The sequence below is a fragment of the Callithrix jacchus genome, chromosome 3, assembly GCF_049354715.1.
Source record: "Callithrix jacchus isolate 240 chromosome 3, calJac240_pri, whole genome shotgun sequence".
Classification (NCBI taxonomy): domain Eukaryota; kingdom Metazoa; phylum Chordata; class Mammalia; order Primates; family Cebidae; genus Callithrix; species Callithrix jacchus.
The window spans coordinates 17,817,488-17,840,952 of NC_133504.1; the positions used below are offsets into that span (position 1 = coordinate 17,817,488).

The following is a 23,465-nucleotide window of genomic DNA, read 5'->3' on the forward strand; positions in this document are numbered from 1 at the left end:
CAGCCTTCTTTATATTACCAAATAAATGTAAAAACATACATTCACACAACTCACCTTATAAAACTGTTTTTCTGACTTGGTCAACACGTTTTTGAAAGCAAAAGCTTTTGTTTTATTTTGTTTTTTGAGATGGATTCTCACTGGGTCACTCAGGCCAGAGTACAGTGGTACGATCTTGGCTTACTGCAACCTCCGCCTCCTGGGTCCTTTTGCTCCAGCCTCCTGAGTAGCTGGTACTATAGGCACCCACCACCACACTCAGCTAATTTTTGTATTTTTTAGTAGAAATGAGGTTTTGCCATGTTGGACAGCCTGGTCTCAAACTCCTGGCCTGCTTTGGCCTCCCAAAGTGCTAGGAATACAGGCATAAGTTTTTCCAACAGATTTTAGTTATGACAACTAAGCTTTTATTAAAATTTTACTACTTTTCTAAACACTGTCCTGCAGCAACTGAATGAGGTAGGTACTGTTATGATCCTTGTTCTATGGACAAAAATGTTAAGGTTTAAAGATATTTAGTAGTTCATCTAAGTTTACATTATCAGTGAGCAATTGAGCCAGATTTTGGATATGGCCAGTTCTATGCTAGCATCTAGAGTCTTAAACACTATGTTGTTTAACAGAATCACCTAATCTATTATTTCCTTCACAGAAATGCAAACTTTTACTTGGACAGGACACACAATTGTACATTTCAGATAGCTCGTATATTCTAAAAGCTTACTGAACAACAATTTCTGTATTTTTATCTTTGACTTTCTATCTCCTTGTTCTTACTGTGAATCCCACATTGCTGAGTACAAAGTGGACAGTAGTACATACTAATAGCTCATCTCTTTTGATAAAATTCCTCTTTTCTTCACATAATTCATAGAGACTTGTTGAATGTTTTTGTTTGCTGGGATTAGGTACCGATCCTAAAGAATTATTAGAGAATTGGAAGCAAGATGGAGAAGAAAAACAATGAGCAACAACTACGTGGGGGAAGGAAAGGCAAGGTAGAAGCATGCACAGATCATTTTGTGACTTTAACGTCTTTATAATGACCAAAAGGTACATATAAGTTCTCTCCATAATAAATCATTTTTGTAAAATATTATAGCAGATGTTTTTAAAATATGAAGTTCTCTATAAGTAAAGTACTATAGGTTTTAAAATAATTTTCCCAAAAGGAAAAAATCAAATTCATGTATTTCTAAATCTTGCATTGACAGTCTAAGCCTAAATTTTTCTCTCAAAAATTTGAAAAGAAACTGATATTAGAAAATTAAAGTTGATACTAAATTACTTTTGTGCAGTGGTATCACCATAATATGCTCATTATTGTATCATGGTATATCTAGAGAAAAATGTGTAGAATACCTGATAGATTCTAAGAACTTTAAAAGCCACCATAAATTTTCAAGAGTTTCTGTGATCTACATTTTCAGAGGTTTTGAAGTCAAATGATAACTCCATTGGGTATAATGTATAAAAAGCTGACTTCATACGTACATTTAGTATCATTAAAGTATATATATATATGTATATATATATATACACACATATATACTATACAAAAATATATATATTATATGTAATAATCTGGTAGCAGTTAATATGACTATTATTTGAGAACTATGATTGTGTAGATATTAATGCAACTAGGACAAAATTTGCAACATAAACGCAAGTGTATAGCAAGCATCAGCTCTTAGCTATAAAGAAATGCAAGGAATTCACAATCTCAAAGGAATGAATTCTATAGTAAGCAATATTCACCCTTAAAAATATACACATAGGTATAAAAACAGCAGGCCGGGAGCGGTAATCCCAGCGCTTTGGGAGGCCAAGGTGGATGGATCACGAGGTCAAGAGATCGAGACCATCCAGGTCAACATGGTGAACGTCTTTACTAAAAATACAAATAATTAGCTGGGCATGGTGGCACGTGCCTGTAATCCCAGCTACTCAGGAGGCTGAGGCAGGAGAATTGCCTGAACCCAGGAGGCGGAGGTTGCGGTGAGCCGAGATCGCGCCATTGCACTCCAGCCTGGGTAACAAGAGTGAAACTCCGTCTCAAAAAAAAAACTCAGCAAATTTTCCTCTAAATATTGGTTTCCCTGCATCTATTGTTTTAGCTTATAAGTAAAACCTGCTTGACACTTAAAAAATAACTCCACTAAATGAATAAACAATAACATGATCAAAATTTATTCCTAAATCACCATCACTTGCTTAGATATCATAATCTGAATTTTGCTATTAAAACGTTATGTAAATATGTGCAAATTATAACCAAAAAAGAGTTGGGATGGCTATACTAGTAACAGACAAATTAGATGTTAAGTAAAAGTATGTTACAGGAGCAAAGGACATTTTAAATTGTTAAAAGTTTCAATCTATCAAAAAGATATGACAATTATAAACATATATGCACCAGATGACAGCCAGAAAATACATACAACAAACCTTTAGAAAACCGAAGGGAGAAATATGCAGTTCTACAATAATAGTTGGAGACCTCAATGCCTCACTTCCCACAATTGATAGACAAGTAGAAAGAAAACCAGTAAGGAAGCAGGGGGCTTGAACGATACTATAAAACCAACTAGACCCAACAAACATATACAGAACATTCCACTCGACAATAGCAGAATAGTCTTCTCAAGTACACATGGAACATTTTTTAAAACAGAGTATGTGTTTTCCATAAAACAATTATTTATAAGATTAAAAAGACTAAGGTGACACAAACTATCTTTTTGAAGCACAATAAAAAGAGGCTAGTAATCAATACAGAAGGAAAACTAGAAAATTCACAAATACCTGGAATGAATACCTGGAATTGTTGTTCACTTACGAGATGCAGGAAAAGCAGTACTCAGAGAAAAATGTATAGCTGTAAATGCCTGCATTAAAAAAGAAAATCTCAACTCAACCTAACTTTACACATTAAGAAAATAGACAGAGAAGAGCAAACTAAATCCAAAGCCAGCAGAAGAAAATAATGAAGATCCAAAAAGAGAAAATAGAGAAAAGGGGGGAAAAATTCATGAATTCAAAGAAAATGCCAACAAGATTGACAAATCCTTAAGCTAGATTACTCAGAAAAAAGCGAGAAGACATAAAAAACTAGAATCAGAAATCAAGGCAGGGATATTACTGCTGACTTTACAGAAATTAAAAGTATTATAAGAGAATTTTAGGAACAATTTGTATGATAACAAATTAGATAATCTAGTGACATAGACAAATTCCAAGACTTACCAAAAATAACTTACAAAGAAACACAAAATCTCAACAGACCTATATATAGCAAAAAATACCTATACATGTAAAAAGATTAAATCAGTCAAAACTCTTCTATCAAAGAAATATCCTGAACCAGATAAGTTCACCTGTAAGTTCTATCAAACATTTAAAGATGAATTAATATCATTCTTACTTGAACATCTCCAAAAAATAGAAGAGGAAAGGGTACTTCCTAACACATTCTCTAAGGCCAGCATTATCCTGATACCAAAGTCAGATAAAGATACCATAAGAAAACCATAGACCAATATCCCTTATGAATACAGATACAAAGACCCTCCAAGAAATACTAGCAAACCAAATCCCACAGCACATTAAAAGAATTATACACTATAACTAAGTGGGATTTATCCCAGAAATTCGAGGGGGCTTCAACATAGGATCAAGGTAGTCTGGGTGCGGTGACTTACACCTGAAAACCCAGTACTTTGGGAGGCCCAGGCAGGTGGATTATGAGGTCAGGAGATGGAGAACATCCTCGCCAACATGGTAAAACTCCATCTCTACTAAAAATACAAAAATTAGCTTGATGTTGTAGTGTGTGCCTGTAATCCCAGCTACTCAGGAGGCTGAGGCAGGAGAATCACTTGAACTAGAGAGTCAGAGGTTGCAGTGAGCCAAGATCGTGCCACTGCACTCCAGCCTGGCAACAGTGGGAGTCCGTTTCAAAAAAAAAAAAAAAAAGGCAATAAACTTAGAAAAAAAAAATCATAACAATACTACTAAGAAAAAAAAAGATCAAAAGTATTTGACTAAATTCAACACCCTTTCATGATAAAAAAAAAGTTAGTAAGTTAGCAATAGAATAGGATTTCCTTAAAATGATAAAGAACACTTATGAAAACTCACAGCTAACATCATACTGAATGATCAAAGACTGAAAGTTTTCCTCCTAAGAAAAGGAACAAGACACCAGTTTCTGCTTTCACCACTACTGTTTAACATTGTATTGGAAATCATAGCCAGGGCAATTTGGCAAGGAAAAGAAATAAAAGGCATCCAATTTGGGAAGAAAGCAGTAAAACCATCTTTGTTTGCAGATAACATGATTCAATATATAGAAAAACCCCATGGAATCCACACACACACACACACACAAACTACTAGAGCTGATAAATTCAGCACAGTGGCAGCATCAGCACTCATCTCTAATGAATGATTCAAAAAAGAATTTAAGAAAACAATATATTTACAATAGTGTCAAAAAGAAGAAAATATCTAAACATAAGTTTAACCAAGAGGTGAAACACTATAGAGGTGGAAACTATATTTAACCAAAACTAATTCACCAAGAGGTAAAAGACCAAGAGGTGGAAATTATAAAACACTGCACAAATTAAAGAAGACCTAAATGAATGGAAAGATTTCCATATTCATGGATTGGAATGCTTAATATTGTTAAGCTGGCAATCTGAAATTGGTCCATAGATTCAGTGCAATCTCTATCAAAATTCTAATAGCCTTTTGGGCAAAAATGGAAAAAACCAATCCTCAAATTCATATAGAACTGAAAGGGGCCCTGAATAGCCAAAACAATAATGAAAAAGAAAAACAAAGTAGAAAGACTCCCACTTCCTGATTTCAAAACTTATTATAAGGCTACAGTAGTCAAAAGAGTATAGTATTGGCATAAGAATAAATACATAGAACACAGAATAGAATTGAGATTGTAGAAATAAACATCTATGGCCAATTGATTTTCAACAAGGGTGTTAAGACCATTCAGTTGGGAAAGAATAGTTTCTTCAGCAAATCATGCTGGGTCAAGTGACTAACCACATGCTAAAGAATGAAGTTTGACCCCTACCTCATTCATACATGAAAATTGATTCACAACGATTCACCAATCTAAATTTAGGAGCTAAAACTGTAGAACTCCTAGAAGAAAACATATACATTAATGTTTATGGTGTTGGTTTTGGCAATGGATTCTTTTGACACCAAAAATATGAGCAACAAAAGAAAAATAAATTGAACTATGTAAAAATGTAAAACCTTTGTGCATCAAAGAACACTATCAAAACTATGAAAGGCAATTTATAGAATGAGAGAAAATATTTGCAAATCATATATCTTATAAAGGTTTAATATCCACAATATATAAACAGCCCTACATTTCAAGAACAAAAGACAAAAAACCCGACTAAAAATAATAATAAAATAAAAAGGACTTGAATAAACATTTCTCCCAAGAAGATATGTAAGTGCCCATAAGCACCTGAAAAGATATTTAATAATATTGATCATTAAGGAAATATAAATAAAATCCACAATGAGATACCACTTCATACCCAATAGGAAGTCTTTAATTTTTTTTTTAATGAAATACAAGTGTTAGTGAATTGAAGAAATAGATCCTTTGTACATTGCTGGTGGAAGTGTAAGAGTATAGCTACTTGGAAAAGTCTGGAAGTTCCTCAAAAAGTTAAGTACAGAATTATTTATGTATCAGCAGTTCTGCTAGGTATACACCCAAGAGAGATGAAAACATGCCCACAGAAAAACTCATACGTGAACGTTTACAACAGCATTATTCGTAATAGCCAAAGGTAGAAAGCCAATGTTTATCAACAAATGAATAGATAAACAAACTGTGTTCAACAGATACAATGAAATATTATTCACCCTGAAAAAGGAATGAAGTACTGCAAGTTGGATGAACCTTGAAAGCATGCCTTTTAACATTATGTGTTTTGGCATGTTTTCAAGGTTCATGCAGCTTGTAGTACTTCATAGTATGATTCCCTTTTAATATATCCAGAATAGGCAAATCCATAGAGAGAAAAAGCAGAATGGAGGATACAAGGGAACAGGGAGAGGGAGGAAGCGGGAGTGACTATGTATGGCTGTTTTTGTAGAGTGACAAAAAAGTGTGAAATTAGAGCTGCTGGTTATGCAATACTGCAAATACATTAAATACCTCCATATTGTACACTTTAAAATGATTAACTGTGTATTTTATAAATTTCTCAAATTAAAAAGATTTTATATAGAAAAATATGGAATTTATTTCTTGTAAAGACATGTATTTCAGGCATTAATTTTTAGGACTTTCCAAAATTACTCTTTTGAAGTTAGTAATCAAATAACGAACTTATTTTTTGAGCCCCTGCTATACATTCAGTATGCTTTTTCCTCCTACTTCTAGTGGCATTTACATTTAGATTCTTCTCTGAATGCTGTAACATCAAAAGTAACCTATACCCTTCTAGAAATGACTTTCCATTTATTTTTTGTTCAGATGTAGATAAGTAAAGTAGTTTCTAGTGAATTCATTATTTAAAAAATCCAATGGTAAAGAACTAAAATTTTCATATAAAACTGACTTTTACATAGCAGCTTCTTAAGTTACTCAGCTTTAGTGAGTTCTGGAAGTTCTCAACTGGCAAGATATGATTTTTCATATTTTAAATTGTTTTAACAAAGATTTGATTTCATTTAATAACTGCACCCAGAACTCTTAATTCATATTTTATAAAACTACATTTTATTATTCAAATAATTATATGAAATTAACATTGCCAGTCAAAGGTTATGTTCATATTTTTATGTCAGCAAATAATTTCAAGGGATTTTTCCACAAGAACAGAATATGGGTTTTGCTTTTTTTCTTGAGTCAGGGTCTCACTCCAATGCCCGGGCTGTAGTGCAGTGCTGCTGGTGATGAGGGCTCACTGCAGCTCTCATCTCCCAGGCTCAAGTTATTCTACCACCTCAGCTTCCCAAGTAGCTAGGACTACAGATTTGTGCCACCATGCCTAGATAATTTTTGCATTTTTTTGCAGAGATAGGGTTTCACCACGTTGCCAAGGCTGGCCTTGAATGCCTAGGCTCAAGTTATCTGTCACCCTCGGCCTCCTAAAGTGCTGGGATTACAGGTGTGAGCCACTGTATCCAGCCTCCAAAAGTTTTTATAAGAAATCTCACAGATTTCCAGAATGCCAGAAATGAGAAGAGTCTATAAGAGCAATTATCATGGCTTGTGCTTGTCAATAAAGTAGCAAGTCAATCTTTAAATGGTCATAGCCAAACAAACGACCAGTTGCTTTATTGTTCATATTTTCTAGCTGTCAACACATTAAGAACACTTGAAAATATGCACAGTCACCTACTAATGAACTAGTACTTTAGATGCAGTACTTCAGTTACATCAGTGGTTCTCAACTAACTGTGATTTTGACCCTGAAGTATGTTTGGCAGTGTCTAGAGGAATTTTTGGTTGTCATACCTTGGGGGAGCTACTGGTACCTACTGAGTGGACTTAGGGATGTTGCTAATCCTCCAAAAGACTAAACAGTCTCCCACAAAACAGAACTATTAAGTCCAAATGTCAACTTTAAGAAATCATGAACTACATTAATGGTCTCATCCATTTCCAGCTAAAATCTGCAGCTTTATCTCAGAACATTTTGCTGAAGCTGTTTTTTTTCCTCATGTCACAAGATATAAATTTGATTTGTAATTATAAGAATTTAGCTAAGCAATATAATCTTAGGAAAAGCAGAGGTTTAGAATGTTTGATAGAAAACTGACAAGAGAAGGAAACACAAATAGGAGATATAAATCAATTCAGAGCTATATATAACCAAAATTTAAATGAAGATCTTGTTAGATATCTAGACCTCTCCAACTTAAAATTTGCAACGTAAACAGTACAGGATGTCACTAAAAATTAAGGGGCATAGCAGAGGTACTTTCTAGATTCATGTCAAGTAAATATCTTTTCTCGAAGACAAAATTTTAAAAAAACAACAATTTAATTTTATGTTCTTGTTTCAACTTTCAGCATTATGTTTATCTTTACTGGCAATGAAGTCTTCTCTGGAAGTAGGTGAGTATATAAACTATTTGTTCTTCCTAGTACTCCATCAAGTAATAATAACAACAACAACAAAAAAAGCTGCATTCCAGTAGTTTATTTTTCAAATTTGCTAGCATTATGAAGCACTTTAAAAATAATGTTATTTAGAATACTTTCAATTCCAAGTCAGACTGTCCCAGAGAATGCAAATTTGCTATATTTATTACTTCTCCTTAACCTGTTAATTTTTCGGAAGTTTAAAAAAAAGGGGGGCCTACAAAAAGAAGGACTTTACATTAAAATCTGAATACTGATCCCTCAATCAGTTTAAAAGAAAAATCACGTTTCACAAAATAAATACACTGGAGAAACTATAATAGTAATAACCTTTATTTAAAATAGTTTTTAATTTAGGAAAGCTCATTTTAGATGAGTTTCCAACTAATTATTAGAGTCAGAAACAAAGAAAATAAAATCAGAGAAAATCCCCTGTAGAAAAAATACACAAGGAACATTTCTACATGTGAAAAAACAGTAAACAGTGCTAACATCCAAGTTATTAGTCTCAATTCCACGTCTCCTAGTGAACACCACTATCAACCTTGAGATCTGATTTGTTCTTGTCATTCTTCACTGAGTAGATGAAATATGTTAAGGTGTCTTTTTCATTCACTGGAATAGACCTAAAGTGGCAACCAACTATCTATAGAGAAAAAAAAAAATTAAGGAAATTAAATTTTAGAGATAACAGGTTTCATAAACTAGGTAAAAAATATTGTTTCATCAAAAGAAAAAGTGCTATGTGATAAGGGCTATTTCCTTTAAAAATTATATTTAGCAACATACCAACAGGACAAAAAGCATTTAAGAATAAAATGTTATGAACAAGAGATAGTATGATTTCAAAGGATCCTTTGGCCTACTCAATATATACATTGATTAGAAAATATATTTTCCTTTTTATTTATTTTAAATTTTATAATTGGGCTGGGTATGGTGGCTTATGCCTATAAACCCAGCACTTTGGGAGGCTGAGGTGTGTGGATCACTTGAGCCCAGGAGTTCAAGACCAGCCTGAGCAACATGACGAAACCCCATCTCTACCAAAAAAAAAAAAAAAAAAAAAAAAAAATTAGCTAGGCATGGTAGTGTAGACCTGTAATCCCAGCTATTTGGAAGGCTGTGGGCAGGAGGATTGCTTGAAGTCAGACGGTGGAGGTTGCAGTGAGTCAAGATCATACCACTGAACTCCAGCCTGGGTGACAGAGCAAGATTCTGTCTCAAAAATAAATACATAAATAAAATAAAAATCATAAATTTTACAGTTGGAATCTAGAGTAGGGAATAAATATTTTTACTTTTAAACTTTAAATGAGTAAAATAGAAGTAAGAGACCACATGCATCATTAAACCTGCAATGGTTTCGAACCTACTGATAGAAAAAGAAGTATGAAGCTGAAAACTTTCAGTAGTAAAGAAACAAACAATAACATATAAATTGTTTGCTGCAAATTATATTCATTCATTCATACATTGGCAACCTTCTTTGGTTAAGGTTCCTTGAAAATTTTTCTGAATAAAAATTAGGAATGGAAAATGAGAAAGAGCTAAATAACATATAAATGAATATAATTTGCAGCAAACAATTTATGTGTTAACATAACATATATAACATAAGGGAAGGAAGGATGTTTACCTCTTCCTTGCCTTTTCATTGTGCTAACATAACACACATACTGCAATTACTAATAGAAGAATAATAGACTCACCTGGGGGGCTGACATGCATATTTAGATTCCAGAAAATAAAATTTCTTAAGAAAAAAGTTTATCCACATGATAATTAAGACACTTAAGACTTAGTCATACAACCCTGGAATCCCTTAAAACAGGGGTTCCCAACATTTTTGGCACCAGAGATCGATTTCATGGAAGGCAATTTTTGTAGATTCGGGGTAGAGGGGTTGGTTTTGGTATGAAATTGTTCCACCTCAGATCATCAGGCATTAGATTCTTATAACAAGCATACAACCTAGTTCTCTCTCATGTGCACTTCACAAGAGGCTTTGGTCCCCCAGGAGAATCTAACGCTGTGGCTGATCTGACAGGAGGTGGAGCTCGGTCAGTAATGCTTGCTAGCCAGTGTTCACCTCCCACTCTACCCACCCTTTGCTAACAGGCCACAGCCCAGTACCAGTCCATGGCCCTGGGGGTGGGGACCCCTGTCTTAAAATACATGTGCTACATCTGCACAGTCCTTAACCTGTCAATATCTGCATTTCTGATTAAATAAAATATAACACTCATGGCTATCTCTTAATTATTTAAAAAAATAGCTCTAGAAATAATACAACTGTTCTTATAAGGTTACTTTATCAAAAATTTCAGGTTTAATTTATACTTAAATATAACATTTAGAATAATCAGTTCTTTGGTTCTTCATTGTCTCAAAACAGAGGTGCCTTCACTCCATTAGTAGCTTTTGAAATATTTTATCATGGTGGGCAATACCTACATTTATGTTACATTAATGTATTATACAACCCGAAAAGATCTTAATCTTTCAAATCAAAAGTAAAGAAAAATTAGATCTGTGTTGCCTAATAAAGAAATACAGAAGAAATTTTAGCTAAATAGTTAATATGTTGGATTTTAACAATGTTAAAAAACATTCTCCCAAATAAACATATTTTCTATTCATATTTCATTTTATTCAATATGCACATTTTAGAAAATGTTGGGTAACTACTAAATCCATGCAAAGAACATGAGAAAACTGATTGATAGATCTACACTTTTATTTTGTCTAGAAGGCTAAAATTTTTTTTTAAGAGAGTGTTACTATGTTGCCCATGGTGACTCAAACTCCTAGGCTCAATCAATCCTCCTAAGTAGCTGCAAGTAAAAATTTTTATTTTATATATGGTTAAAGTATAAATCTATAAATATCTTAATAAGATTCATAGATTTCTTGGTTCTACTGTATCCTGAGAACATATACACACTCCATTAACTTTTCACAATTCATTGACTGACCAGAAGTCCTCTATCAAAGCAAACTACAAGTAAAAGCTTGGGTAAAAGAAAAGCTTTTGCCTCTTCTAGATGTGAAGAAAACATGGATGTCTCTAATAAAACTAACATCAACAGGACAAATTTTGAAATACGTAAGTCAGCGAATTATAAAAATACTGTTTAGGGGCTGATTTGTAGACATATTCCACCACTTTAAAAAATAAATTCTAATAAGGACATTTATGCTTGTTAATTAAATTTTATTATGCCTCAATTAGGTGCTTAAATGGTTTACTGGTTAAATGGAATTTTAAACTAATAGATTTCTAAAGTGAGGATTTAAAAAACTTTCATTCAACATTTTGAGGGCCAGGAATGGTGGCTCACACCTATAATCCCAGCACTTTTGTAGGCTGAGGTGGGCAGATTACTTGAAGTCAGGAGTTTGAGACAAGTCAGGCCAACAGGGTGAAACCCCATCTCTACTAAAAATATTATACAAAAATTAGCCTGGTGTGGTGGTGTACACCTGAAGTCCCAGCTAGTTGGGAGGCTGAGGCAGGAGAACTGTTTGAACCTAGCAGGCAGAGGTTGTAGTGAGCCAAGATCATGCTACTGCACTCTAGCCTGGGAGACAGAGCAAGACTCTGTTCTCAAAAAACAAACAAACAACACATTTTCAAAGCCGGTATCAAAAGGTGTTGTACACAATCTACTGAGCAGTCATTAAAAAAGGAATTTCCCAAGTGGCAGACAAACATTTCTAGACAACTAGATTCTTCCACAATAGATTTTTTAACTTTGTTCTTTCTACCTAAAATGTACCATTACATATACTACGTTAATACTTTCATTAGCATTTAATAACCTCTTGGTTGAGCAGATAGTTTAAACAGTTTGAAACTCATATATACCTCGACAAGTTGTGCTTTATTAAGTCCTGGTCTGGTTGGTAGCTTGAAGTGTCTTTTGTATCTCCTAAGTGTATTCACTTGTAATTGGTATAAATCAACCTAGAAAAAAATTAACATGCATAAATTAGTTCATACAATTTGTTGAAAATTTATCATTGATATGTATAACAAACATTTTAACTTCAGCACAATAAAAATTTAATTCCATTACCAAAAAATCCTTTTACATAATCAAACCTATAAATTATTAAACACTTTAATCTTTTGGGGATAAATATAAACAGGTCAAAAAAAAAAGTTCCATGACAGCAGAGCTGTAAAAATTGTCAATTTAAAACAATTCCAACTGTGCAAATGCATGTCAACTGGCTACATTTAATTTTGCTTTTATTTTCAGATTTCTCAAATGTTCTAAACACTTAAAAGACTGTTCATATCTTTTTGTAAAGGTTTCAGAATGCACTACTTAGGATTTATATTAAGCATAAAAAACTTCCATCTACCTCTGGGGTATCAATATCTTGAACAGGTGAATCACCTCCATCATCATCACTCCCTTTTCTCTTTCTTCTGTTTCGAACACTCTGAATTAAGTTTTTATGATAATCACATATATAAAGATGCCTTGCCTGAAACAGAAAAGTTTCACACACTGCTTATGATTACAGTAAAATATGTCTATGTATTAATAAAACACATATACCACAGAGAGTTATTAAAAATAAAGACAGTCAAGATGGGTCATTGTTAAGACTATGGAATATTTCTACTTTTAAATCCTATGCCCTGTTAAAACATAAGATGTCTGGAATACTGTTAAAAGGAAGGCAAATGGGGAAGGAGGGGTCGGTGCCATTTGGAGAAGGGAGGGAGGGAGGGGAGAATGAGAAATCCCAACCCTCTGGGTTTTGTCATCAAATTGCAGTGAGGGGCCAGTCGCGGTGGCTCACCCCTGAAATCCCAGCACTTTCGGAGAGCTGAGGCAGGTGGCCCACTTGAACTCAGAAGTTCTACACAAGCCAGGCCAACATGGTGAAATCCCGTTTCTACTAAAAATACAAAAAATTAGCCGGGTATGGTGGCACAAGCCTGTAATCCCAGCTACTCAGGAGACTATGGCAGGAGAATCGCTGGAACCTGGTGGGTGGAGATTGCAGTGAGCCGAGATCGCGCCACCGCACTCGAGCCTAAATAACAGAGTGAGGCTTTGTCTCTAAATAAATAAATTGCAGTGAGGGTGACTTGAATTAGTTCATGTTGAATTTTTAACTGGTAAGGGGAAAGATGATGTTGCCCACACTCTCGCTACTTGCTAGTACTTTCTCTACTTAAAGAAGAGCATATTTTAGTAATATAATGTATGCTTTCTAGTCTTTCTAACTTAACACCCAAATTATATTCCAGATACAAAACCATCCGTTTTTACAAATGAGCCATCGATTTCATATCTTAACTATATTTAAATTTCAGTTATAGACTTTTCTGAATATTAAATCAATGTATTTATCTGTAACACATTTTTCCAAAGCAATGTGAAATTATGCAAGTTCACCTGAAAAGTTTCTCCTGGATAACACTGAAGAACTGTTTAAACAGGCAAAAAGCGTCACAAATCAACTTTTCAAAAACTTTAATTACATATACTCCTACCAGCTGTAGACTAACATTTTAAACAAACAAGGACTGAGCGAACAGGCTTTTCAATTTACTTCTGGGCTAAGCGCAAGATAAAAATATGCAGGACTTGTGCTAGGTTCTTGAAACCGTGTTATTCATTCACCGACAGGCAGAGTTCCCCAGAGTAGCAACGGTTGTTTCTAAAAAAAAAAAAAAACTCATAGATGGTCAAACGAACGGAAGTGCAAAAGGAGGAAAGAAGAAATCCTGATGGCTGCCAAGGGGATGGCAAAACCGCAGAGGCTACGTGCTCCCCACCATCGGAGGATCTGCCCTGGGAGCTGACAGCGCAAACGCCGTTTACGAGCCCGGCGCCCCGCCAGGCAGCGGGTGAGTTCTGCTTCCCTCTCACTCCGCTCGGAATCAGGAGGCGAACACCGAAAAGAACAAGATATTCCTTGCTCGCGAAGGTCCTCCACTTAGCCCTAGGCCAGGGGAGTTAGTGCTGCCTCGGGCCAAACACCAGCTCGGGCAGCAAAACAAAGGCGCCTCCATTCCACCAGAGGCTGCCGGGCTGCAAGAAAACTACTCTGGGCCCTCGGTGCCGCGGTCCCCTTTGTTCCGTGTCCCGATCGCAGAGGAGGAGGAAGAGGGAAGACAGCGCGCGGGAGACACACAGGCAGCGGGAGGCTGGGAAAGAGGGGAACGCCGCGTGTGTGTTGTGCCTGTGGGGGAGGCGGTCGGAGTTGCAGCGACTTTGTTGTTTGCCTCCAACCATAGACTCCACGAGTCCGCACTGCAGCCAGGTCTGGGGGACCCAGCCGACAACCCGAGCCTTTACCGGGCTCCTGACGCCCGGGGGCTGGGGGAGGCAGGGCGGTCCCTCCGTGACTTACGCTCTTATCCAGCTCGATCTTCACCTTCTTCTGGGAGATGCTCTTCTGGATCCTCTTGCTGAAGCTGGCGTTGCCCGCCGCCCGGCCGCACCGCTCGCCATCCTCCCGCAGGCAGCACAGTTGCCCGGGGCCCGGCCCAGCCGCCCCCGGGGGCCCCGCCGCTGACACCGCCCCCGCGCCAGGCACCTCGGCCCCGGCGCCAGCGCCGGTCCCGTTCCCCGCTGAGGCGGCGGCAGCCGCAGCAGCGACCACTGCGGCCACTGCGGCGGCCGCATCCCCACCGCGACTCATCTCGTCAGGCGTGAAGCCGTTCATGTCTCCGAGCTTGGAGCGCCGACGCTGACAGAAATCCCCACTCTCCTGGCCGCTCCGCCTCTCTCCGCTCCAGCAGCAACAATTCACTCTGCACACCAAGTTAGACAGCTGCACTGCCAAGCACCAAGTGTCCCGGGCCTGCTGGTCTCCGCTGGCACCGGAACAGTGGACACTGCTGAGGGCTGGGACGCGGATTCGAGCGTCTCCTGGAGCTGGGACCCCGTTCACTGTCACATGGGGACTTCAGCAGTTGGACCGCCTCGCCTCCGCCTCCCTCTGGCCCTGGGGCCTGCGCAGGCGCGAAGCGCCCCCTCACGTCCCGCCCCTTTCTTTCTGCTGCGTGGCACCACGGGAATTGTAGTTCTGTGCTACGGAATCAACCTGAGCTCCGCCCTGACCCTGAGCCCTGCGGGATGGAGGAACTACTAATCCTAGCATGCATAGCGCGGCGACGGACCGACTTTTTATTTTTTTCTTAGTACCGGGAAAACAGGAGCGTCTGATTGGGGTTTGCAGTGTTTTCTCTCTGTTTCTCTCGGGAAGTCGGGCTGTGTGTATAGCTCCTTAGATTTGGTAGAATTGGTATTCAGAGAAGTCACTCGACTCCTGAGGCGAAGCATAAAAGGATGGGAGTGGTGTGGGAAGTAAGTGAGCGTGTGGGGAAAAAAAGTTTTGAGACTGTTTCGCTTTCGTGGAGACAGTTTTTAGTGTGACCGCGCTTTTGTGGGAAACCCAAACCAAGGAGTACGCAGGAGAATCGGCGCTTTTCGGGTCCTGGAGGTCCCGCCGCTAACACCCCGGGTAGACCAACTATTGAGGCAGCAAATTAATAGGGCACCTACTGGGAGGAAAACACCCATCCAGACCTCTCAACTGTGACAGGCCCTCCTTCCAAAGCCTCAGTGGGGGACCGTTTCAAAATCCTTGCAAGTTCCTGCAAGGGACATATTTTATTCTTGGGCGCACAGAGTTGGCCGCTTCCTGAGGTGGAGTACGGACCAGCTGACAACAGGACTCCTTTTCGCCTCCACGGCCAACCTTTTCCACTTCTCCCAAACGGTTGTGCGGAAGGGCGGAGTCATATCATTTAAAAGGAGACTGGAACCCCACCAATACAAAGGCTGCTTGACTGTTCCCAGAAACTTCCCTACATGAGGTCCACCGGGCGCAGGGGGTGGAAGGCGCATTTCCTGGGTCCTGGCAGGCGCGCGCAGCCCTGTGAGTGCTGCAGGCGTGTGTATGTGTTCTCGGGCGCGCGCGTGCGTACGTGTGTCTCTTCGAGAGGGCCGGCGGGGACGTGCTTGTGGAGGATGGGGGAGAAGGATGGGCGTAGCTAATATGAAAGCTGCACCTTTACTAGTTACCACGCATCATTATTTATCAGTATATTCTGCTTAAATAAAAATACGTTTAAAAATGTTTTTTTAGGCAGTAGGTTGCTTTTTTTTTTTTTTTTTGCAAGTTCTTTTAGTGAATACATTTAGTGATAAATGATTTTTTTTTAATTTTGGGACAGTCTCGCCCTGTCGCCCAGGATGGAGTGCAGTGCAGTGGCGCAATTCTACAACCTCCGATCACTACAACCTCCCCCGTCTGGGGTTCAAGAGATTCTCCTGCCTCAGCCTTCCGAGTAGCTGGGATTACAGGCGTGCGCCAACTTGCCCAGACGATCCTTTTAAACGCAAAATGCCATCGACGCAGAAATTCAAAGGTATCCATTGCGTCTGTGCACTTGAGTTCTAGGATATGGCAAAGAAAAACAATTTAAATACTACATAAATTCAGTAGGAACAAGATGCTGACTGATAAGTACTCTGTGTATCTCCTTAAGCTGCGCTTTCCAGTAGGCTGTTCTCTAGCCATATGTGGCTACTCAGGACTTGAAATGTGGTTGACACGGAAAAATGGAATCATTAATTGAATTTGAATTAAACTAAAAACAAAACAAAACCCTGATGCCTCATTCAATTGTTGGAACACTTTTAAGTATGTTTGCAACAAGATATATGAATCTGTTTTTCAAACTTAAATTTTATGAACTCTAACTTTAGCATGTGAATTGAGATGTGCTGTAAGTATATATCAGCTGGATTTTTCTTTCTGGACTTAGTACAAGAAATTTTCAAAAAGAATATTGAATTGCACATTAAAAATTTTATATATGTTTAAATATTTTGGATATAATGGGTTAAAAAAATTAAAATAAATTGTACCTGTTGCATTAGATAACGCTGGCTGAAAGTGTTACAACACAGGCGGGAGCTGTGGCTCTCACCTGTAATCCCAGCACTTTGGGAGACCGAGGCGGGTGGATCATCTGAGGTCGGGAGTTTGAGACCAGACTGACCAACATGGAGAAACTTCGTCTTTACGAAAAACACAAAATTAGCTGGGTGTGTGACGCATGCCTGTAATTCCAGCTACAGGAGGCTGAGGCAGGAGAATCACTTGAACCCGAGAGGCGGAGGTTACGGTGAGCTGAGATCGTGCCATTGCACTCCAACCTGGGCAACAAGAGTGAAACTTGACCACAAAGTTGTCAACAAAAAGTTGAAACTTGACAACAAAAAAGATAACAACAAAAAAATACAAATATTAGCCAGGAATGGTCGCGCAAGCCTGAGGTACCAGCTACTCGGGAGGCGAATCGCTTGAACCCAGGAAGTGGAGGTTGCAGTGAGCTGAGATTACACCACTACACTCCAGCCTGAGCAACAAAGCAAGACTCTGTCTCACAAAAAGACAAAACATAACAAAAACCAGAATACCTATATATTATTTATGAATATATTTTCTTTCTTTCTTTCTTTTTTTTAAGATGGAGTCTTGCTATGTCGCCCGGCTGAAGTGCAGTGGCGCAATCTCAGCTCACTGCAACCTCCACCTCCCAGTTCAAGCAAGTCTCCTGCCTCAGCCTCCCGAGTAGCTGGGATTACAGACACGCCCCACCATACCCGGCTAATTTTTGTATTTTTAGTAGAGACGGGGGTTTCACCAGGTTGGCCAGGATGGTCTCGATCTCTTGACCTTGTGATCCGCCCGCCTCGGCCTCCCAAAGTGCTGGGATTACAGGTGTGAGACACCGTGCCCGGCCAGGATTTATTTTTTTAAGTGGTAAAAATGAGAACATAGTTGGGATGGATACATCCCAACTTCAGGGTGATGCTCATCTCCAACAAAGGAGGCCAAGGAATTTGTATGTCGTGTCAAAGTAAACATAAAATATAAAGAGATGAATTTCTAAATGTAATGGTTTTTTGGGGAAGCAAGAATTGCAATTCAGGACATATTCAGAGACTGGGTGGTCTTTGGTATGTCAGAAGAACAAAGAGAAAATCAAAAGTTTTATTAGAAAGAGAAATGTTACTACTGTTTTGAAAGAATGCTCATTGGTGCCAGTAAACTTTTGGGAAGCTGGGAAGCACTGATTGGTGAGTGATAGGGGTAGGTGAAACCAATCTTAGTCATAGCAGATTGTTTTAGCAACTACTGGGTAAAATTGGTCTTAGAGGTACTGCAGGCTGTTTTAGCAGCTGGGCTGTAAAAAACTTAATTCTTAATCTTTGAGGTGTATGCCCAGATTGCTTTTTCCCCTAGTCCCTCAATTCTGACTTAGTTGGATGTAACAAAAATGATCCAGATTGTATGATCAATTTTCACACCGGGAATGGCTTCAAGATGGTTCCTGCTGAATTTTAAAGTTTTTATTTATTAAAAATATCTGAAACATGACAGTGGGATGTTGAATTTTCATGTTTTTCTTTGTTCATTTATGTATTTTTAAAATAATTCATGATATTGTTTGGTTGTGCTTAAAAGCTTATAATCTATCTTCTGCAAAATGTGACCAAATCATGTAAATTCAGTAGGAAAAAGATGCTGACTGATAAGTTCTTTGTGTATCTCCCTAAGCTGCATGGTATGTATAGTCGTTACCATGGAATATTATGCAGCAATCAGAAATGATGAGTTCGTGTCGTTTGTAGGGACATGGATGAACCTGGAAAACATCATCCTCAGCAAACTGACACAAGAACAGAAAATGAAACACCGCATATTCTCACTCATAGGTGGGTGATGAAAAATGAGAACACATGGACACAGAAAGGGGAGTACTAAACACTGGAGTCTATTGGGGGGAAAAGGGGAGGGCCAGTGGGAGGGGGAGGTGGGGAGGGATAGCCTGGGGAGAAATGCCAAATGTGGGTGAAGGGGAGAAGAAAAGCAAAGCACACTGCCATGTGTGTACCTATGCAACTGTCTTGCATGCTCTGCTCATGTACCCCAAAACCTATAATCCAATAAAAAATTAAAAAAAAGAAGAACTGTAACTATGCCTCCTTTACACACAATACAGTGGTTGTAAATAGATCCTATTAAACAGTCACTTCTGACATACTAGAATCTTTTCTAGGCCCTGGAGACACAAAAATAATTGAAAGGGTCCTAGATATTTTGGAGCTTCTTCTCTGGTAGGGCACACAGGTAGCTTAACAAACATGTAATACAAACCTCAATAAAATTAGAAAGTACAGACATAGCGCATAGGAGGAAATGATTCCTTTCTGGCAATTAGAAAAGATTCCTGGAGTAGGGGACATGTTAATTCTCACTGCCAGATTTAAATTATTTCTTCAGCGAATGTATTTGTCTAGATAAATTTTTACAACAATTATGCTTTATTTCTACAAATCTTAATATTTAGGGCAGGTATAAGAACTCCTTGATTTGAGTGTACTTCGTAGTCAAGGTTGGAATCAGGTTTTGGGGGCTTCGAGATTATACAATCTGAAAGGTCTTTTTAAAGAAGTATATAAAATTATGAATGCAAAATTAGTTAAATATGTTTATAAGGTCCTGTCCAAATGAGGGACTCTGAAGCTTGAATTCATTTGCTTCATGGTAAATCTACGTCAGAGTAGACTATGTGAAAAATATAAATTTATGAAACCTTAATTATAGGGAGGTTGTTCATATCAACAAAATAGTCTTTGCTTTCTAAAATGGTTCAAAAATAATTCTTAAAAAAGTATGTATCCCTGCCTCCCTTCCCTATAGGTTTTTAACATAACTGCATTTTACTGACTTTATTTTAAAATAAGAGACTGAATAATTTTATTTAATTTATAAAAACATACAAGTTGACCAATAATCCCAACATGAACACATTAGAACATTTAGATAATATAAAAAGGTTCATATGAAAAACAAAAGCCTGTTTTTCCTCATTTTCTCAAATTGCTGTCCCTTAAAGCAACGAACATTAACAGATTCTTGTTTCCGTCTAGAAAAAAATTATATGCATGTACTAGTATATACATTTCTATATGTGAATAATTCTATATTTTTACACCGAAAGTTCATTGTTTTACACCACCTTTCCTTTACCTAGTTTTAACCTCAGCAGTCATATAGAAAATTGAATAAAGCATAAATGTCCAGTTAAGCAGTGCTGTGGTTTCAATGTTTGTGTATGTTCCCTCCCAAATTCATTTTGAAACTCAGTCCCCAATGCAATGGTACTAAGAAGTGGGGCTTTTAGGAAGTAGTTAGGCCTCAGGAGTTCCACCCTCATGAATGGGATTAGTGCTCTTCATAAAGGCACTAATAAAGAGATAGAGGGGGAGGATTTACCCCCTTCCATTGTTTCCACCATGTGAGGATGCAGCAAAAGGCATGAGCTTGGAAGCACAGAGCTGTCTCCACCAGACACCAAGATCAAACCTTGATCTTGAAATTCTCAGCCTCCAGAACCTTGAGAAAATAAATTTCTGGTTTTTGTGAATTACCCAGTCTCAACTATTTTGTTAGAGTGACACAAATGAACTGAGACAAGCAGTTATGATAAAACACACGCCCATATAGCTGCTACCCAGGTCAGGAAACAGAACATTGCCAAAAGGGCCAGCTTCACAGACTTGGAGTGACACAGGGCCCCAAGCCCAGAAGCCAACACTCTCTACTCTCCTACTCTTCCATTCTGCTTGAGGTTTAATGCCCTGCAATCACCATCATGTAATTATTAATAATTTTATCTTTGAATTTGTGTTTTATAAGTGAAGGATCAATGGGACAAGGCATTGGTTCAGGCAACATGGGCCTCTTGCCACGCCACCTTCCTTCCTCCCCAGAACGAGTTCTGGCTGCTCATTCTCTCCACTCCACCCCACCCCACCTCACCCCACCCTCTACTCTGGCAGTGGTTGAGCAGGAGGTACAGGGCAGGAAGTGTCTGATTGAGGTATAGGATCCTCTCCATTTCCTCTGAAACAGGGGTCAGGCCCCTAGCTCCTATGAGGGTCAGTTTGGGAGTGCCACATTAAAAAGCAATTAAGAAAACACCATGGGAGGAGGAGAGAGAGGGAGGGAGAGAAAAAAGATGTTTGTTCTGGACCCCACAAATTATGTAGCTGGCCCTGACTGACAACACGCCAGAAAGCCACCACCTGCCCCTTCATCATAAACCCCATCTCCCAGCTAGCAGGAGCAGCTATCTTGACTTTTATTGTATTTCTTACCTTGTTTTTCATTATAATTTTGCCACATAGTTCTTCAACTCTTTTTTTTTTAAGTTTTGCTTGTTTTTGAACTTTATATAAGTAGGCTTATATACTTTATATTGTTTTCTTTGGGTTCATTCACTCTGTTTTTCAAAGGTCTACTTGTATGTAGTTTAATTCTCTCTCTTCATTATGGTATGAATAAACTAAAATTTGTTCATTCCGTTGTTGATGGACATATGGGTTGTTTCCAGTTTAAGGCTATTAAAAGCAATGTTGCCCTGAACATTCTTATTCTTGTACGTGTATCCTGATATATATATGACTGCATGTCAGCAAGATATATATGTTGTTAAGAGGGAGTGAGAACTTCCAGCTCCTTGCTTATATATATAAACAGAATTGCTGAGTTTTAAGGTAGGCATAGCTTCCACTTTGCTAGCTCTTCCAAACTTTTACTCTTCCATAATCAATATATGAGAGTTCTGTATCTTTCCCTACCATTTAATATTGTTATACTTTCTAAAAAGATCAAATAGGTATGTGTGGCATCTCATGGTGGTTTTAATTTGAACATTCTTAGTTACTAATGAGATTATTTATTAATTGGTCTTTTGGATATCCTGTTTGGAAGTTCATATTTAGGTCTGTTACCTATTTTTCTATTGGGATTGTGTCTTTTCTGCTGATTTGTAGTAATTCTTTGTGTTTTCTGAATAACAGCCTTTTCACAATTTTACATATTGCAGACATCTTTTCCTATTTAATAATTTGCCCTTTGACTCTGCAGTGGCAACTTTTGTTCAAAGTCCTTTAATGAGGAAAAAAATGTATCTATCTTTTCTTTTCTGGCTGATGATTTTTGTGACTTAAGTAATAGTTCCTTATCCCCAAATCATGAAGATATTTTTCTACATTATCTTCTAAAACCTTCATTGTATTGCCTTCCCATTTAAGGTTATTGTTGATTTTTGTGCACAGTGGTTGAGGTACAATTTTATTTTGTATATGCTACCCATTTGACCAAGTACCATTCACTGGGAAATCCATCCATATCCCATTCTTTAGAGTGTCACCTTTGTCATAAATCAAGTATGTATATATATGTATAGGTCTGTTTCTGAACCCTAGCCTTTCCATTGTTCTTTGCCAAGTCCACACTATTAATTATAAAAGTCTTTTAGAAAAGTTTTGATAACCCAGAAGTATAGATCTTCTACCTTATTTTTGTTTCTTCAAAAGACAGACATGGTTATTCTGGACCCTTTGTATTTTCTTATACATTTTAGAATCAGCTTAAATTCCAGAAAAAAGAAAAACCAACCAAATGAACAATAAAAAACCTTTTTTGGCTTTTGGATGATATTGCATCAAATCCATACATTAACCTGAGAGACGAGAGACCTCTTCAACATTGAGCCTTCCAATCATGATTGTCAATTCATTTAGGTCTTCCGTAATGTTTCTTAACAGAATTTTATTTGTTACTTTGCAGAAGTTTCACTGATCTTTCAATAGATCTCTTTATATGTATTTGATATTTCTGACAATATTGTAAATAGCATCTTTTAAATATTTCATGTTCCTTTTTTGTTGTTTATATATATGTAAAATAAACTAATTTTTCCAAACTAATTTTCATATCCAGCAACCCTACTAAAATTTCTTATCCATAAAAATATAAATGTATATTTATGTGGGTTGTCAATGTACTCAGTCATACCATTTTCAAATAATGAGTTTTTGTTACTTCATTTCTTATTCCTTTTTTTCTTTTGCTACTACAGGGTCAGGACTCTAGAACAACATTAAAATAAGTGGTATTAGTGGACAAAAATGTCTCATTTCCAGTTTCAAAAGAAAGGCTTTCAATGTTTCACTATGTATCACATCTGATACAGATTTTTTGTTTTTCATCTAAGTTTTATGCCATTTACATGTTCATAACATCCTCATGTTTTTAAGGTGCACAAGATCTAAACCAGTGCCCCCTCTTCATTCTTGGTATCAATTATTAGTGCCTTTTCTCTTTTGTTAATCAGTATCACCAGTGTTCTATCAATTTTATTAGACTTTTCAGAGGAACTACTTGAGTTTTGTACATAGTTTTTATT

The 23,465-nt window shown here is 37.6% G+C and overlaps 1 protein-coding gene across 3 annotated transcripts in view; it reads right to left on the reverse strand.

Annotated features, from left to right (window-relative positions):
• Positions 1-15,129, reverse strand: part of SAP30 (Sin3A associated protein 30) — a 35,946-nt gene extending 20,817 nt beyond the window's left edge. For 2 of the 3 annotated variants that reach the window (XR_004740523.3, XM_078366256.1), the window contains exons 1-3: positions 14,537-15,129; positions 12,527-12,652; positions 12,024-12,122 (exon numbers count right to left, since the gene is read on the reverse strand). Coding sequence is in view for 2 of the 3 variants with exons in the window: in XM_078366256.1 (XP_078222382.1) it covers positions 12,024-12,122; positions 12,527-12,652; positions 14,537-14,851 (540 nt within the window). In the remaining variant the exon portion in view is untranslated. Of the gene's footprint in view, positions 1-8,469; positions 8,799-12,023; positions 12,123-12,526; positions 12,653-14,536 lie in introns of those variants that run through there. The other variant, XM_002745213.6, reaches the window with a different exon arrangement.
• Positions 15,130-23,465: the final 8,336 nt, after the last annotated feature.